General features: G+C 34.9%; 1 protein-coding gene across 1 annotated transcript in view; it reads left to right on the top strand.

Annotated features, from left to right (window-relative positions):
* The first annotated feature begins 276 nt into the window (after positions 1-276).
* LOC106460993 (ecdysone-induced protein 74EF-like) overlaps positions 277-17,624 on the top strand; it is a 39,929-nt gene continuing 22,581 nt past the window's right edge. Inside the window, exon 1 of the mRNA XM_013920759.2 lies at positions 277-760. Within this exon, the coding sequence (XP_013776213.1) occupies positions 673-760 (88 nt within the window). The 5' untranslated portion in view covers positions 277-672. The remainder of the gene's footprint in view (positions 761-17,624) is intronic.

The raw sequence follows: 17,624 nt of genomic DNA, 5'->3' as shown, positions 1-17,624 counted from the left end.
ATTTGTCACGACGATTATTTAGTATTCAAATTATTATTATTGTTGTATCTTTTTTGAAACTACTTTCAAATGCGAGGGTTTTGGCAGGGTACACTACATTGCTGAAGTAGGTCATTTGATAGGGAGTGAAAGCGAATAGCAAACGAGGTCAGCTTCGTACTACGGCACAACACGCCTCTGAGCAGGAAAAAGGAAGTAGTTTCGTATCAGAACCGACAGAGGGCGCGTGAAGAGAGAGAACGGAAGATTCGACAAAGATTCGTGCATTTAGCGTTCGTTCGCACATCAAAGGAAAGCACGTTGCATCCAATGCTGTACGCGGCGTATACAGGTTTCACCCCTCGCCTGTTGACCTGCTAAGTCTACGTTTCATCAACCAGTATTTAGGTTACAGCTTTCACTTAACGTTCTCATTTCCGAAAATCTAAAATAAGTATCCTCTTCTAGATTACTGGGAAAACGTATACTTTGCAACTTTCGTTATTGTATTATCTCTGGATTAACTAAATCTACCAAGAACAATGTCGTTCCATAGATATATATATAATAACTACTGTGAGGATTTTTGACCTGGTACCTGGTTTGATTGTAAAAGAACGTTGTAATTTCAAATAAAAAAAATACGTAGTTCAACCAAAGTTCGACTTCCTTCAGTGAAGAAAAACATACACCATGCTGGAAGAAATTGACGTGAAACCAGAAGATTATTCAAAACCCAAGCATCACGGAACCTTCAAAAAGTCCATCCTCAAACGTTACCGTAAGCATGTTTACTTTTTATGTCAGGTTATTTTCCACGTTGTCGGTGTATCAGCTATTATAACAATATTATGTGTATTTGTTTATTACTCTATTTGTTGACAGTGGCCATCAATGGTCAATACTTTAAGTTTAAACGTGTGAGAGAAGACAATCTTTTTGAGTAAAATACACGTGTTGTTCCTACTGAGCGCGTGAATTTTTTATTGTATTTTGTTGTTGCTGTCTTCGTGACCAGCTGGACGAGTAATAAGACCATTAGCAAACATTTTAATATTAGAGAAGGCATTGGGAGTTGGCGATTGGGTGGAATTAAAAATTTAAATAGAATTTGACGCTAAAGGATACTTATATGACGTGCTGACCGTGATGTGCTTAACGCGTCCGATTAGCCAGTTCCTATTTAAAGAATGTGTATTCTAGTACTTACGAGTAACAAGCCAGTTATTTCATTGAATGTGTTAAATTGTCCCTTGGTTACACTAAAGAAGTTCACATCACAGTGCTTGAGAAATTTAAGAGTTTGTAGCTTGTGACCTGACAGTGTTTATCAAACGATTGTTTGTTTGTTTGTTTTGAATTTCGCGCAAAGCTACACGAGGACTATCTGCGCTAGCCGTCCCTAATTTAGCAGTGTAAGACCAGAGGGAAGGCAGCTGGTCATCACCACCCACCGCCAACTGTTTTACCAACGACCGTCACATTATAACGCCACCACGGCTGAAAGGACGAGCATGTTTTGGTGTGACGAGGATTCGAACCCGCGACCCTCAGATTGCGAGTCGAGCGCCCTAACCACCTGGCCATGCCGGGCCTTATCAAACGAATAGTAACGAAAACGTTTTAAAGAGATTGGTTATTGGTTTCAAAATGTAAGATTAACTTTACACGTATATCTGTGTTTAATCGTCAGTTATGATAAAAGTCGAAGGTTATGGCATTCCATGAATCGTTTTGTTTGTATCTATACCATTTCTGCGTTGCATTTAGCAGGCTATTACAGGATTTTAGCATTCTGATTTGTGTAGTAAAATACAAAAAAGAAGATAAAAAAAATCGGAGCGCTTCGCATAATCTGTCGTTTTCTTGGTTTTGTATAACCCACTTGGAGAAAACTGATATTTCATCGTTAACACGAGTGATGTCATACATGAATGAATTTGCAAGAAGCGGGAGTAACTCACTGGTTTGTGCGGTCTCAACAATTTGCCAAGCGATGCATCATCCTGCTTTTTTATGTATATAATTTTGAATAAGAAGAGAGATTTTATTGAGGTAGTCAGCATAGTAGTAGTGTTGTTAGGCCTTCATACATTGAGAAGATTGAATTACTGGTTACTAAATAGCCTAGCGTATGAAACCTGAATATTTTTTAAACGAAATTAAACTTTCTAATTACGTTCATATTACAGGGCTGTTGTGGTTATAAAAGCGTTACTGTGCGGTATTAATTTAAAACTACTAGACAAGTAGCAGTGTCACCATTATATTTGTTGCTAAAAACGAGTCTCATACTAATTTACGTGTGTTTATAAATAAATATGATAGAAATGTTCCAATTTGTGTTTTCCCAATTAAGGTGTTTATCTAAGTTCCAAAACAAGATGTAACGGGAATTCCCCCAATGTTGCCTTTCAAGTAATTTTATTAGGTTATGATAAGTGTAACGTGAATGTTCCCTGAAGTGTTTGTTGGGTTCAGGTAGTAGGTGATAACATGCATTCACATAGATTATTTGTTTTCTTATCTGTATGCTTAGGTTCTACTGTTGCCATACCACCAGCAAATACGTCAATATGAGACATCACATATTTAAACTAGAATGAACCTCACCGAACAAAATGACATACAAACAAATTATTGAGATAAAATTATACAAATGGACAAGAAAACAAAGTATTTCTTGCCTTTGAAATTTACATTTTAGTGTGAAAGTACAAATACATAGTTCACGTGATTATATATAAAAGTTTAGGTATGGTTTATATTTATTTCTAAATATAGATGTCGTTTTCACTCTTATTATTATTATTATGTACTGGGTTTTGTCATGTGTGTGTTGTTGTTTTTTGCTTCTCTGAATGCATTTTAGATAAGAAGTTAAACAATTTGCTGGTGTGTTTTAGTACAAAATGGTTTTCTTTTCATGCTCACATAAAATGTCCAAATACTGCAAGTGGCTATCATTGTCGCCACATGGATGGTGTAAAGAATAACCTTGGAAATAACGTAGATGATATTTTAAGTTCTGTATATAGATAAGATACTTATTTTTCCCATGGGTGAGCAAAAGTTGTCGGGAAGTATACTGATATATTACCTTCTGTTGTGGGATATCCCTTTCCCGGTCATTAGCTCAGTAGTTCAAGGCCACATGTCGGTGTTTCCCCCGTCTCTCCTTGCTCCACCCAGTGGGATGTATGTCAAAGGAATAAGATACACGTCATAGTTCTTTTAACCACCGACGTGAATATATATATATATATGTATATACACCTATTACCTGGTTAATGTCGTTCGTACTCGTTTACCCCACGGTCGCAGCGAACCTTTATTTTAGTGACAGCAACCTGCATCGCTTTGTAGTTTAGGGTTGAGTTGATGAGCAATTTCAGACAATTGTGAGCAATTATTTATTGATTACTTAACATGATTAATTTTGTAAAACATACAGCGTCCCACGTTTAAAACTATATTTATATAAGCTAAAAGTTTGGATCATAAGCCGCACAAACGCAGGGCCAGCATTGAGTTAGTGAACTTAAAAGATATGATACGTTGGTAGTTCTAGAATATTGTGGTATTGTAAAGAAGATTATGATTAAATCGTATGAATAACTAGCTGTGTTGAAACGTGAAAATATCAAACTTTCTGATAAAAATGTGACGCAACGTCATCCCCTTTAATGTCGAAATGAATGTATGCGATATAAACGTTGTTTAAATTCTAAGAACGTAAAGAAGACTGTTATGTCAACCACGCAACATCTGCAATATACAATACCGACGAGGCCTTTCGTACAATACCTGGGCTCATCAGGCCAGCTGGAATACGATAGATGTAGTGGTAGTCTAGGCGCTATTTATATTATCAGTTCTGATGAACAACGAGTAGTAGTGTATAGCGTGAACTAATTACGTAATATCATTTAAAAATCACTTTTTAATGTATGGATTAGTAACGCAACATTATTTATTTATTATTATTCAGAAAAACTGGCGAATCAGCAAGCTAGTCGGTTAATGATCTGTCGTGTTGGTAAAAGTGTTCCGGGCTCAGAATATCTAAAGGTTTTCCTTAAGAGTATCGACGGACACGTTGCTTCCGTTTGTGAAAGCCTAGACAGCATCTGGCTGTCGGTGTTAAATATGCCATATTCTGAAGTGTTGTACTGAGAGGTATAATCACCTGCTGAGAAAAGAAAAAAGGGTTAATTCTATATTGAGTGTAACACATTCGTTTGTATAATATTTTAAACTTAAAAGTAAACTTAAACGAACGTGTTTCAATTAGAATACAATTAGCTTTTTTCAACTCTTTGTTAGTATCTCTAGTCGGTTAAATATCACATTCTATTACCGCTGTGTACGTTTTAGCATTAGAAAACTGTTTTACTAGCTCACGTGCTGTAAAACAAACATCGGGTTTGGAAGATACCGTAATTATGACTTTCGTCGGCTTGTAGTTCTTAGTATTTCATTAATTTATCAACGTGTTTTTTAATTTATTATGAAAGTGCGTATCAGTTAGTGTAGTGGATCTGATTGGCATATTTATAATTCGGGTGGAAAGCATGTCTACTTGGGTTTGAAACCCTGGCTCGTAGCGAAGTTGTAAGAGCATCGGCCACAGAACACTTAATTATGTAATCTAGGGTTCGAGTCTCACTCAGTTTGCTTCTCTCCTATATAGGATCACTACTGTTCTTGTGTAAATAAATTACGTTATTAATGTTAATATATTATTTCATCATGTTTAATTATTTTTGTTTCAAAACAATATATAAAAGTCATTCATTTCGTTGGTTTATGATACATTTATATTTTTAATGTAGAACTGTTTCGTTTAGGGTTGAAATTACGAGTGACCGCATTTCAAGTATAGTGCTTATATTGTTATACATTGCATGAATTTAATGTGCGCATACATTTTAGGGGTAATCCCTGTTTGAAACTACTTCTAGAAAGTATTTCCTGTCAGCAAGCTGCCCAACTTCATTACATTTCAAACAAGTGGCATGCTTTGCTTAATTACTATGTATACGCATACACATTTTTTATTCATTCTCCTTTTAAGTAAAGGAAGGTCTTATCTGCTTATCAATTATTTTTATCATGTCCTTTGTCAGCTAGTGTGATGCTAGAAAACAGATGCGCGTATTCTTTTTAATAAAATTCCCCTATTAAAAACATCATACTATATGGTAGTCAGGGTATGTGCTAACACTATTTATTGTTCAAGGTAAATTACAGAATTATCATAAATAAAACATGATTTTTAAAAACATTTTTCCAAATCGTACGTTGTTGGACAATTTTCCTCCATAGAAACTCTAATTGTTCAGTTTTAAGTAAGTGTGAAAAAACTAACTAAATCAGGTCAAATTCCGTCACAAGTTATTCTGATTTGAGGTAAACGTCTAAATAAAAAGGTGTATTATTAGTTTTGTCTTTATTCACCGATATTGTCAGTTTTTATCACAGCCCCTAAACGTTGTTATGGTTGTCACTTAGAAATCACATTTTATATACAAACATTTAAGAAGTATACAGAATTTGAGGATATGGCTTCTTTTTTTTTTGTAGTCAAGCACAAAGCTACAACAAAGGGCTATCTGTGCTCTGCCCACCACCACTATCGAAACCCATGATTACATGAAGAATCTTTAGATTTAAAAAAAAATTGTAATATTTTATATTTCTCTTGCATAAAAGCTCAAATGTGTGGGCTATTTGGAGCACATTCACAAATGCTGGATATATGGACTGTTAAAAAAAAATCTATATTCGTATCACATGCTTATGCGGTCGTTTAAAATAAAACTTCAATTTGTGAATGAATTATTGAATCATTAATTTCGTTATAGTATGCCGAAGATATAATTATATGCCTGCATATAATTATAACACAATTACGGTATTCTATTTTTCTCTGAATTCAGAAGTGGTGAAACAACTGTATCGTATAAATGCTTACATTTTGAACCTGAAAAAAAATGGCAAAGGCTAAAATTTTTTTTTTGGATTTTCCCTCGTTTTTGCTGTTCATGTTAGTTTTTGTTTCTTTTTACTACCCACATTCCACTCCATATGTTCGTTAATTTTTAGGGAACGAAGACGCTGCTCTGCCTTTTGACAGTGACCTATTCTTTACTAACTAGAAATTGCCTGTCTACCTTTATATAAACTAATATACCCCCTCCACGATGCTGTGAAGGTTGTTTTCTTGAATTGTATATATCGCATTTTCTCTCTCTCAGTTCTTGTAACCTTTTTTCAAACACAAACGTAAAAATGAAAAAGAGGAAAATCGTAAATTCAAACCTGATATGCTTTCATTGGAACACAGTACGTCATAAAACTAAGCTCACTTTTACGCACACGCACGTCTAACTACTACTACTGACTTTGCGTTTATAGGCCATAGGCCGTTTACGTCATAAAGGTGTAACAATATTTCATCACGCTATATCCTAGAAACTGACTAAGTCAGTATTTTCTTATTATCTAAAAGATAAGAAACGCACGCGATTGTGTACACATATCAGACATCTGTTGCTAAACTCACATTGTTACGTGCTATCACAAACATGTGTTACGGTACGTGTACAAAGTAGAACTGTTTGATCTATTACGGACTGTGGTAATAAGGTTTAGTCATTCACTCTCGCCTTCTAGTTCCTTGAAATTTTGTAATCACAATAACGTGTGTTTGAATGTTCACATTCTCATCACTATTTTAACAATTTAAATGTTTTATTTATACTTGTTTAAATAGAACTGAATAATATATTGATAGTGCATGGTGATAATAAATGTTATCGACAATTATTTAATTATCTAGTTTGTTATTAATGGGTAAAAAAGAAGACTGCTTTCTTGTTCGTTAGATTTTTACTTTTCGACTTCCGGCTCGCTTGCTCGTGGCCTTCACCGCCATATCGATCGCGAGCCAAATTTAGCGGGCTATACAGTTTCCTCTCCACGTGCCATTCCTTAAAGTACGAGATCGATAAAGCTCTTGAGTCAATGACACCGCCTGTTTGCCACTTTTTTTTTCGGCCATCCGAGAGACTTGAAATCATAAACACTTCAGTTGCTATAACTGAAACTGGTTATATCTATGTGGTATATGTCAGTAATATGACTAACGTTCTGTAAATATATTACACAAAATTTGTCTTATACAGGAAAAGATTATACATTATTACAACAAGCGTTGGATATCAGGTTTAATGTAACTAACAGTTAATATATATATATATATTGTGAAACTGGTAGTTTTAATCAAGATTTATTCAGTGCTATTTGAAGATTTGAATTCGGTGTTCGATGCGCAAGCAGATCAACACAGACGTTTATATTCAATAAATATCATTCAAGACTAAAACACAAGACTATTGTGCTTCAGTAAAGGCGAGATGATGAGACTGTACTTACATTTTTATGGAGATTTTTTTATTTGTCATACATGGTTTATTTTACAGTTATATTTATGAATTTCTTATTAGGATGAACTGCTTCTTCAGTTAAGTAGTGATTGGAAATTAGTTATAACATTGTTTTGCTAACGACTTAATGCATTATATCCATGCAATTTAAGTGTTATGCACTAGTGAATTTGTTAAATTGTAAAACCAACGTTCACCTCTGACTACAAATTTAATGTTATTACTAATCCTTCAAAAACTGAAGAATATAGACTTTAGGAAAAATAATGATATATACACAATTCTGTTTGAAGTACCACAAATAATATCTATAGAAAACAAACAAATGTATGTTTATATCAAAAACAACAAGCCGATTTACTGTAAAAATGAATACTCTGTTAATACTGTATCGTGCTACTTCTCTCAAAAACCTATTGTGCGTGGGTAATTCCAGATAACAGTAATTTTACTTTTATAAAGGAATTTGTTGTAGCTGAAGGGTATTTCGATGACTCGTTTACAGCAAGAAACTTCCTGGTCTGAGTTTAGATGGAAACTGACACACCACTTTGGACTTCCTGACAAATTGCGGGAATGCCTGATACATGGCACACTTGTGCGGGATTTTTTTTTTGTTGCTGTTGTTGTAAAGCACAAAGCTACACAATAGGTTATCTGTACTCTGCCTATCGCGGATGTTGAAACCCAATTTTTATCATTAAACGTCCTTTCCGCTGAGCCACTGGGACGAGTGCGCGGGATAACTGTTGATAACCATGCTAATGGTTTGCGATTTTATAAAAAGTCCCACCCATTAGCGTCGTGCATTTCTGTGTTACATATAAAACTACATGAAGTACGTTTGATTTATTTAAAACTGGTTTATGTTTTAAATTATTCCGGAAGTAGAAGCTATAGTAATCTAAAGTGAAATCCTTTAGGGAGAATTCTGAGATGTGCATTTTAATACTGTCTGTTCTCGACTGTTGAATATGAAAATAGATTTACAATCCAATGAAATGTCTATAAAATAGCTGATGTATAAAATAATCAGACGGATTCACAAACAAAGAAGTCTAAGTGATTGAAATATCAAAACTGCAATATATATTTGTAAACTATTCTATTTGAGAGCTCCAGTATGAAAATGTTTAAAATTGAAATATAGATTCTTGTTTTGAACGTCTTTTTTAATACCAACTTTCAAAAACTTTCAAACCCACCCCCAAAAAATGTAGAATTTCAAGTCATATTGTACACGAATACAAGTTGATACATACCATGCAATAACTAACGCTAGTATTTAATGAGTTTATTGTGGAGACTTGTATTATTTGGAATTATTTTAACAATGAACTATATGGTATTTTAACATATTTTAGTTATAATTTATACCGTTGAGGTGTTTTTCATCGCAGTTCTTGTTAAAATGGAACATCTTGCTCCAGAAAGAATAGATCGATTAAAATCAATAAAGACAATAAATACACGTACACACAATATTCAGTGTGTAACGCATTTTGAGGAACAGAGGCGATATTCTCAACACAATTTCTGTATACTTGATGTCAGTTTTGGTATAAGTTATAATGAAACGGTCATCACGTTATTGTTATTTTAAGACTGAAGTTTGTAAAATGTTCAAATTTTTTTTGTACTACTTGTATATGTGAAAAACAATAACTGCAAGTGTTAATCCCCCCCCCCCTGCGAAAATTGTAAAAATTGAAGGAAGATACTTTGTTTTCTCTAACGACACGAGGCTCATCGTACTTTAAATATGTATCTACTTGAATAAATTAAGAACTTAATCTGATTCGCTGGATCATTGATGCAAAAGTTACCTTTGTTTTTGTATGTGTGTGTTGTTGTTGGTGGTGGTTTTTTTAAGCAAAAAGCAACGCAATGGACTATCTGAACACTGTTTACCGCGTGTATCGAAATCCGATATTTAGCGTTATAAAGTCTTATGCTTGTCGTGGAGTCACTGGAGGTGGGAAGCTTGTTGAATTAGAATAATGTACACTCTCACTCGCTCGTGTTTTTTTCAGTGTAAAGTATTCAAAATAGCAAGAGGCAAAGCTGTTCTTTACATTTATTGGCAGTATTTATAAATGACATCCACGGTAATTCCCTTGTATGATCTTTAATGAGAAGCATTTTAATCTTGTGTATCGTCGTGTCGTCGCTCACCCCCTAATAATTCAATTACAGTTGGAATAGTAATCAACAGCGTCATTTTTGCTTGAACGTTCTAATTATCATCGTTTAATCATTAAATGTGAGAAGATAGTTAACAAAAAAAATTATCCGATGCACATATAAACCTATTACGAGATCAAGTAGACAGCGTGTTTGTTTGTCTCGCCGTCCTCAATATATCAAGAATGAGAGGAGGAGAAAATAGGGCACTAGGAAGTCTAGTACTGGTTGGTTGACGTAATCAGGTCAATGTTGGGGAAAACATTAGAAAGTGCGCCACCATTTTCTGGATGAAACATTTTATTTTTACATAAGACTCCTCTGTATGCACGTGATAAACATTATCAGTGTGTATCTCATATTAAGTTAATCTTCGCAACAGGTGGTTCTTCAATGTGAGATAAGCGTCTTATCTGCTCATGTTTCAGTAGATAGGGAAGAAGTTCAAGAATAAAAATTACCATGATGGAAGATACACCAGTTTTAACAAAAGAAAATGTATAACTTTATACATCTGATAAAGCTAGGTGTGCGCGAGCATTTCTGATAAAATTATAACATGCCTGAATGAAATACAGGCGTTTGAAGTTCAAGTTTGTCGTTGTGGAATGCTAGGCCATTGAATAGCATAAACAACTAAAACTTTTCAGCAGTTTGTTGTAAAGGCAAATTATTGTGAGGGGAATAACGATGACTGGACGAGAGTATATATATATATATATATATACATATCGGCTCACGACAACAGTCTGGGTATTTAAACACACAGAACAAAAGTGCGCAGATGTGGCCTTCAACGTACCGTTAGCTTGGCAAGCTCGAGGACTTCGCAGTATTGTTTTTAACCTTGAGCACAACAAGCTTCTGCCGTCGCCTACTGAAGTTGACTGAGGCGTACGTTCACCCTTGTCTTCGCGTTACGGTTTCACGCATGCGCAAATAGTTTGTCCTTCACTGCTAGTATGATGATTTGTTTGGTGAAGATAAGAAGCGAAAACTCTCGAACTTGTGGCTCCCCCTAGAAAAAGGTTGCTGGCCCGGAATTAAGTGCGCATTTCCAAGTATTAAACCTTGACCTCAATACTTTAGGAAAGTTGATAGAGGAAAATATAAATATTTGTTTATATTTGAATAATGATTGAAAAAAAATATGGCGAAAAGTATGTCTTGACCCATAAATACATACATTTATGTTATAATTAAACATTTCTAAACTCTCGTATTTTCAAAGCACTTTCACTCATTTCATTTCAAATAGCTAAGTTCAGTTATTACATACATCTCCATTGTTTGACATAAGTAATACGAAGAAGCGTGTTAGTTGTTCTACAGTATTGTTTAACGCGTGTTACACCCATTAACTATAAAATGTATACACATTACAGTCTGCTGTGCGTAGGAAAACGTTTTATTGTTTGCATCAAAAAAACACATTCGTTAAAATGCGCAACTCTACTTTCAACCCTGGGGATGCTGCTTATTTTAATAGCGACGGGATTTATATTTAAATATTTACTTGAAAACGAGAAATATCAGGGTATAAGCCAGTTCTGTTTATCATTCATTGTCAGTATGATAACCACTTAACAAAACGCGATGATCTAGACATTTTGTCACCCAGAGAGAGATCACAGTTATGGTTTTCTAAACAACAGCCACGTTGTGGTAGGGCTTAAACAGGTATTACTTATAATCCTCACGGTATAGTATAAAAGGATGGAACTTTATATGCTAATAGCCTCATAGTGAATCAGTGCACGTGTTTTACAATTTCGTCCCCTACTCTACCTCGTACTATATGAAGCGCAACCCCAGGAAATCAATCGTAGGCAAATTCTTGAGTGGGTTTAAAAAAAAAATAGTACCAGACAGTTTAGGGTAGGCTTATCTGGCTATAATCATTTGTTGTACTTGAGTAATCTACCTTGATAAACAGCCTTAATCTAACTGAAATACGCTAGATATTTGTATGATCGTTCTCCGTTGTTTTTAATTAGGGATAAATAAACCCATGATTATAAAAAAAAAAAACTTGATCATGTGTTTTACTCAGTTTTAGTATTGTGTGCATCATGTGTTTACACACATTTAAATGATTGTATATGGTTCATCAGGAGTGAAAAAGTCTAGTAGGCAAAAACCATGGAACATCACCAGACAGTATTATAAAAATCTATAAGACATACACACGCCTCATAATAGAATATGCAAGCCCAGCATGGATCAACATTGCCCCCAAACACAAACAATTCAAAACTCCATAATCATCACTCCATATAAAGTCCCCCGTAGCACCTCATCAACTTTCATGCATAATTATGCAAACATACAAACAATAGCCGATAGACTCTTGCATAATTCACTAAATTACTTCAAGAAAAATAACCTTATGTGCGAATTAGATCGCTACTACATACATGACGGAAATAGTCCTAAGTACCTCTCACCATTTAACATTTATTTTAGAAATAAACATCTCATAAGGCCACCTATTAGTAGACCGTAACCCTACACTAACTTAAGCTAAAATATATACATTCGAAAGGGTATTTATGTGAAATGTGTCTGTTATAATTTTACAGAAAGTGAAATGTGTTGTAGCCATATCTGGAACTGTTCGCACTAGTGTAAAATTGTTACAATAGCGAACATTAGTTATTTGCAACACAAGAATGTTAATGATAGTACCTACATGGACAGTAGCCTGAAAGGGGTCGGAGTAAGTGCGGTTTACGCCTTATGTTGTATCAACACAAACATTCACCCGACCTTAAACCACAGCAAGGAGGAAGAGGTCTTTAGCACCTGACCCTCCCTGGTCTATTAAAGACTAAAATACCGGTCCTGAGAAGAAGCATAGTTGTGACTGTAATGGTGTGCCTTCACAAATGCTACTTGTCGTAATAAAACTAGTAGATGGGCCGAATCTAGGTAAAAAATAAAACAGAAAAAAAAAGATTAAGACTAGTTATACATAGGTATTAAGAAAGGAAATAAAACAACTCCGACATACCTGTCTGGTGGTTTGATGGCAACCTTGACAGCGTACAGAGAACTCATGACGTACTTGTTTATAACTCGCTTAAACTGCGCATTCCACCACTCTCTTCTCCCCCCTCTTGTCAGACTGTTGAACGACCTGTATCTGGGTCACGAACAGCAGCCAAAATACTTGCGCCACGCTTGTAAATAATATAACAAAAGAAGATTGGAAATTATTAAATGAAAAATAAACGCATAATAACCTGTGAACCTCAAGCGTTTCAGAAAAGTAAAGTCGTTCATAAGAAAGTTTGTTTGAAAAAGAGAAAAACACTGTATCATAATATTAATAACGTTTGTCGAACCAAACTTGTTTAAATACGCATAAGGCTGATATTATATTATGAAACCTGTTTTTTTTTTTGGTCGCTACGTGATTGCTGTAACTCTGAAGTCCATACGCTAGAGATTGTTTGTGTTATTGGTACAGAGCGAGAATGGCCAATCTTGTAAAACTCAATAACAACAAACATTGCAACAACAGACGAGAAACACGAATCTCACAAAACGTGGCGTTTATAAACTTGAAATGGGGCAATTTCTAAAATATACCTGGTAAAACGCGTACACGTGGCCTATGACAACCTTGAAATTACCAACTTGTATATTATCCTGCAATCACAAGTACAGAACTATGGGTTAACACCACCACCACCCCCCCTCCTTCAATGAAAGCTTTATAGAAATGAAGAAAAATTGTCGTGCATGTTTCTAGTTTCACCTGGTTCAATCTGTTAAACTTGGGAGGTAAACATACGATATCTTGGGAGACTCCCCCCCCCCCCTTTGATACAATCTTTTGGTTGTAAATATTGTACGCGTGACCTTCACTTGGAGTGATAGTGTTGCCCTAAACAAGACCATGGATTCAAGATTTTAGGTGTCTTGCCTGACGAAAAGGTAGTAATATGACTTTTGTCTAACCTTGGTCCAAATTTCGTATGTTGTATCTTGCTGCCCAACAACCATATGTAACATCAGGGTTCAACCATTACCTTACAAGTCAAGTTATTTTGAACTTTTAGCATACCGTACAGTCATATTCTTTTCAGGGTTATAGTGTTTTAATTAGAGTGGAGTAAGTGCTGGGTGTGAGGTAACTTATGTGATGCTGTTGAGGTGTTTCGTGCTCTCTTTTAGAACACAAGTTTGTTTGAGAAAGCTTTATTAGCTCAATTAACACTCTTATTGTAAAAATAGTTTAGCAGAATCATACGTGACCATAAAATGCAGCTTAACTGATCTTCCTCTCCTCAGTTTTCAGGCACTTGAATTATCAGATAAAACTGATCAACTACGTCGTCGCGTTTGTATCGACAGCCGTTTTATGAACATCATTAACTTCTGAGCGTAGTAAACTATCTTCGTATTAACTCAGTAGCGAATGTAGCTAATTCAATAAACTGGTCGTACTTGTAATAATTAGAATGCATTAATTCGTCACCTAAATGCCATCTCTGAATCAGCCATAGTTTCACAGTGATCACACTATTTTAAAATATTTATCTTAGGAGATTTAGTTCAGTCTTAAATACAATTTATAATACACAATAATCTTCACAATACAAAATAAATATCAATCAGATATACTATACATCTTAAGCAATTTAACCAATACCGGTGATGCAAATAAAGTTAAAGAACTAAAATAATATAATTTAGAAAATTTAAATACAGGTTTATGGTTATGAAACCTTTTTTCAATTGCAGAAAGTGAAAACAAACTGCTTAAGAAAATTAAAGTAACATTAGATAATGTCAGCGAACAAAGTCCTTTTGTAGCCTCATGAAAATGACCTATACGAACATCATCTATAAAACATTCACACATACACATAATCCCAGAAACCCTCTAACAACATGTTACAGTAAATAGATTATTAAGGATCAGAGGTATAACCCTCACAAAATGTGGCACATATAGGCTTCAAATTGGGATCTTTTAAACGCAGTGTATGGTACCCTTAAGATTATGCCCGTCCCCGTCATGTTTGATTAATCTTCGTAATTTAAATAAAATAAAATTACCATATATTGTTGTTGTTTGTTGAATTTATACTCAAGGACTATCTGCTCTAGATGTCTCTAATTTTGAAGTAATAGACTAGATGAAAAGCAGCTAGTTAACACCACCCACAGTCAACACGTGGGCTACTCTAATTCAATAGTGCTCTTTGGCCATCACTCTTATGATGCACCCACGATATCAAAGTGGTCAGATTTATATTTAGTTTTGTGTGATGGTTGTTGGGGGCCATATAACTAAATATTGTTAGTAGGTATGACTGGTAAGTGTTGGTATATAGCCGAGTTGTTTGGTGAATGTATCTAGTAAATTTGCTTTTGTATAGTGGGGCGAAGATTAAGACTATTTTTTTATTTATATTATGAAAGGAAATAAAACAACTCCAACATACCTGTTTGATTGCAACCTTGACAGCGTACAGAGAACTCATGACGTACTTGCTTATAACTCGCTTAAACTGCGCATTCCACCATTCTCTTCTCCCCCTCTTGTCAGACTGTTGAACGACCTGCATCTGGGTCACGAACAGTAGGCAAGTGCTTGTGCCTCGTATGTATATAACGAAAGAAGATTGGAAATAATTTATTGGGAAATAAATACTAATAATAAGAACAGTAATCTGTGAATCTCAAGAGGTTCAGCAAATTAAAGTGAAGTGGTTTATAATAAAGGTTGTTTGAAAAAGAAAAAAAAAACTATATCATAATATTAATGACGCCCATGTTGAACCGAACTTGCTTCAGGCCAATAATATATTACAAGATAAATAAAAAAATTGGGAATTTAAATATCTACAATTAGGGATCGTAAAAAGTAAGGAAACAAGGCTGGAGATACTGTAGACATTATTTACTCAAACTACAAACCTCTATTATGGCTCTATACTGTTACTTAGAATCACACTTAGAGTCAAAATAGGGATTTATGGTTTGAATAAATAATGTCTACAGTATTTCCAGCCTTGTTTCCTTACTTTTTGCATAGCAATGGGCAAATATATGCCTAGACTAAAACACAACCCCCAACAAGCGCGTATAAAATTTTACCAGTAGAAAAGCAACCTTTTCAAATTAAACATGTACGTCTAAAACATTGCTATAAATAAATCTTCCCGTCTTTTAAAGTAATTATTTTACGAATGTGTGTAATAAAATGTAATATTATGTGATTTTTTTTTACTCAATCACTTCATACATATTATTGAGGTTGGCTTCCTAAAGACACCAATTGTATAGTGTACAAAGCATTGAGTATCAACATGTTACAGTCATCAGATAGCCCATTGGGCTTAACATCAAACAAACATTTTTGAAATAGGTTTCAAAACCTGACTTATATTTTTACACTGTTATAATAAATATGAAAATATTTTAAAAAGTAATTTTCGATAAGGAAAATACCTTTTTTTTTTTCTCACAAGAGGTAGTTAGCTACCTTTAGGGAGCTAAAATTAAAATTATATTCAATATACCGGGACGGTTTGTTTGTTTGAAGTTATGCACAAAGCTACACAATGGGCTGTCTGTGCTCTGCCCACCACGGGTATCGAAACCCGGTTTCTAGCGTTGTAAGTCCGCAGACATACCGCTGTGCCACTGGGGGCATACCGGGACGGAAAGACTAGCTTCAAATAGCTGGGCTTTTCACGGCTTTCCCGTGTTATACTTGAATAAATTTTCAAGAGAAAGGGAGAAGGTTGGAAGTATGAAACAGATAAGGAATATTAAGGCAGAGCTTGCAGTTCTATTTAAGATCTTTGATTATTCCATTTCTTTTGTAAGGGCGGAGGTTGGGAGTAATATATATAACATATAGTAGAAATATTAGGGCGTTTCATTTCATTTCTACTTTAGGAATTATAATAACTTTAAAGGGTAACTGTCTTCCAACAACCGGGTGCAGACAGTGGAAAGCAGTATAAATTGATATGTTGTGGATGTAAGCACTCAACTCCATAACTAACTTTCCATGATTACTAGCTAGTTTAACACCAGCGTTTGAATTTTGTTTGGGATATCCCCAACGCATTTGGGAGCCATTATCACAAACAATATCCCTTATAACTTTAAAGTAGCGACTGGGATTTAAAATGAATTTTGCAAAAATCTTCTTGGTGCTTATTTTATATCAAGTTCATTATTGTTTTATAGTGCTGGTTTTAATCGCTTATTAACAATTAATGTAAATAATAGTGTTGAAACTATTACACTGTAACAACTGTAAAATCGAACACAGATCGTGAAAAGAGGTGACCATTTGTGGTGTAAACTGCCACTATAGGTGATTATTGGTCTATAGCTCTATTCAACCATAAAGCTACTGTTGTGTAGGAGGTTTTGAGTTATTTCAGAAACACTATGCACGGGCAGAGGAAGCAATAGTTACCTGGGTGTGTGTGGGGGGGGGGGGGATTTACGTGTAAGTTATCGCTCATGGAAACTGAACAGGGATCAGAGGGTTTTACATCCAGAAAATGTCATTTGCAGGCTTCCAATGGAACAATTCCTAAAATATACATGTTAAAGCGCAGACATGTAGTGTATGGCAGGCTTAAAATTCTAATTCTTTATAAACTTTTGACATTAGGTGTTTTAATCGACGCTGGAACAATTTTTTATAGTCGGGGGGGGAGGGGGTCCTGAAAACCATTGGACAAAAGTGTTATCGTAGGGTCCTAAAAGCCATTGGACAAAAGTGTAAATCGGAGAGGTACTGAAAACCATTCAACAAAATTGTAATTCGTGGGGGGTCCTTTAAGCCATCGAACAAAGTTATAACTCCAGTATATGACAGAAAACACGCATGAGGTTTCTGTTAAAACATACTGTTACGTCTCCGTTTGTTAAATGATTTTCCGTAACTTCGTTACAGACGAAACTTAAGCGACACAAGTTCTTTCTTAATAAAAACTGGTTTAATTCTTTCCGAATACAACTTTACCG

This window comes from Limulus polyphemus, unplaced genomic scaffold (genome assembly GCF_000517525.1).
Source record: "Limulus polyphemus unplaced genomic scaffold, Limulus_polyphemus-2.1.2 Scaffold875, whole genome shotgun sequence".
Classification (NCBI taxonomy): Eukaryota; Metazoa; Arthropoda; class Merostomata; order Xiphosura; family Limulidae; genus Limulus; species Limulus polyphemus.
This window is presented reverse-complemented; position numbering and strand designations above follow the sequence as displayed.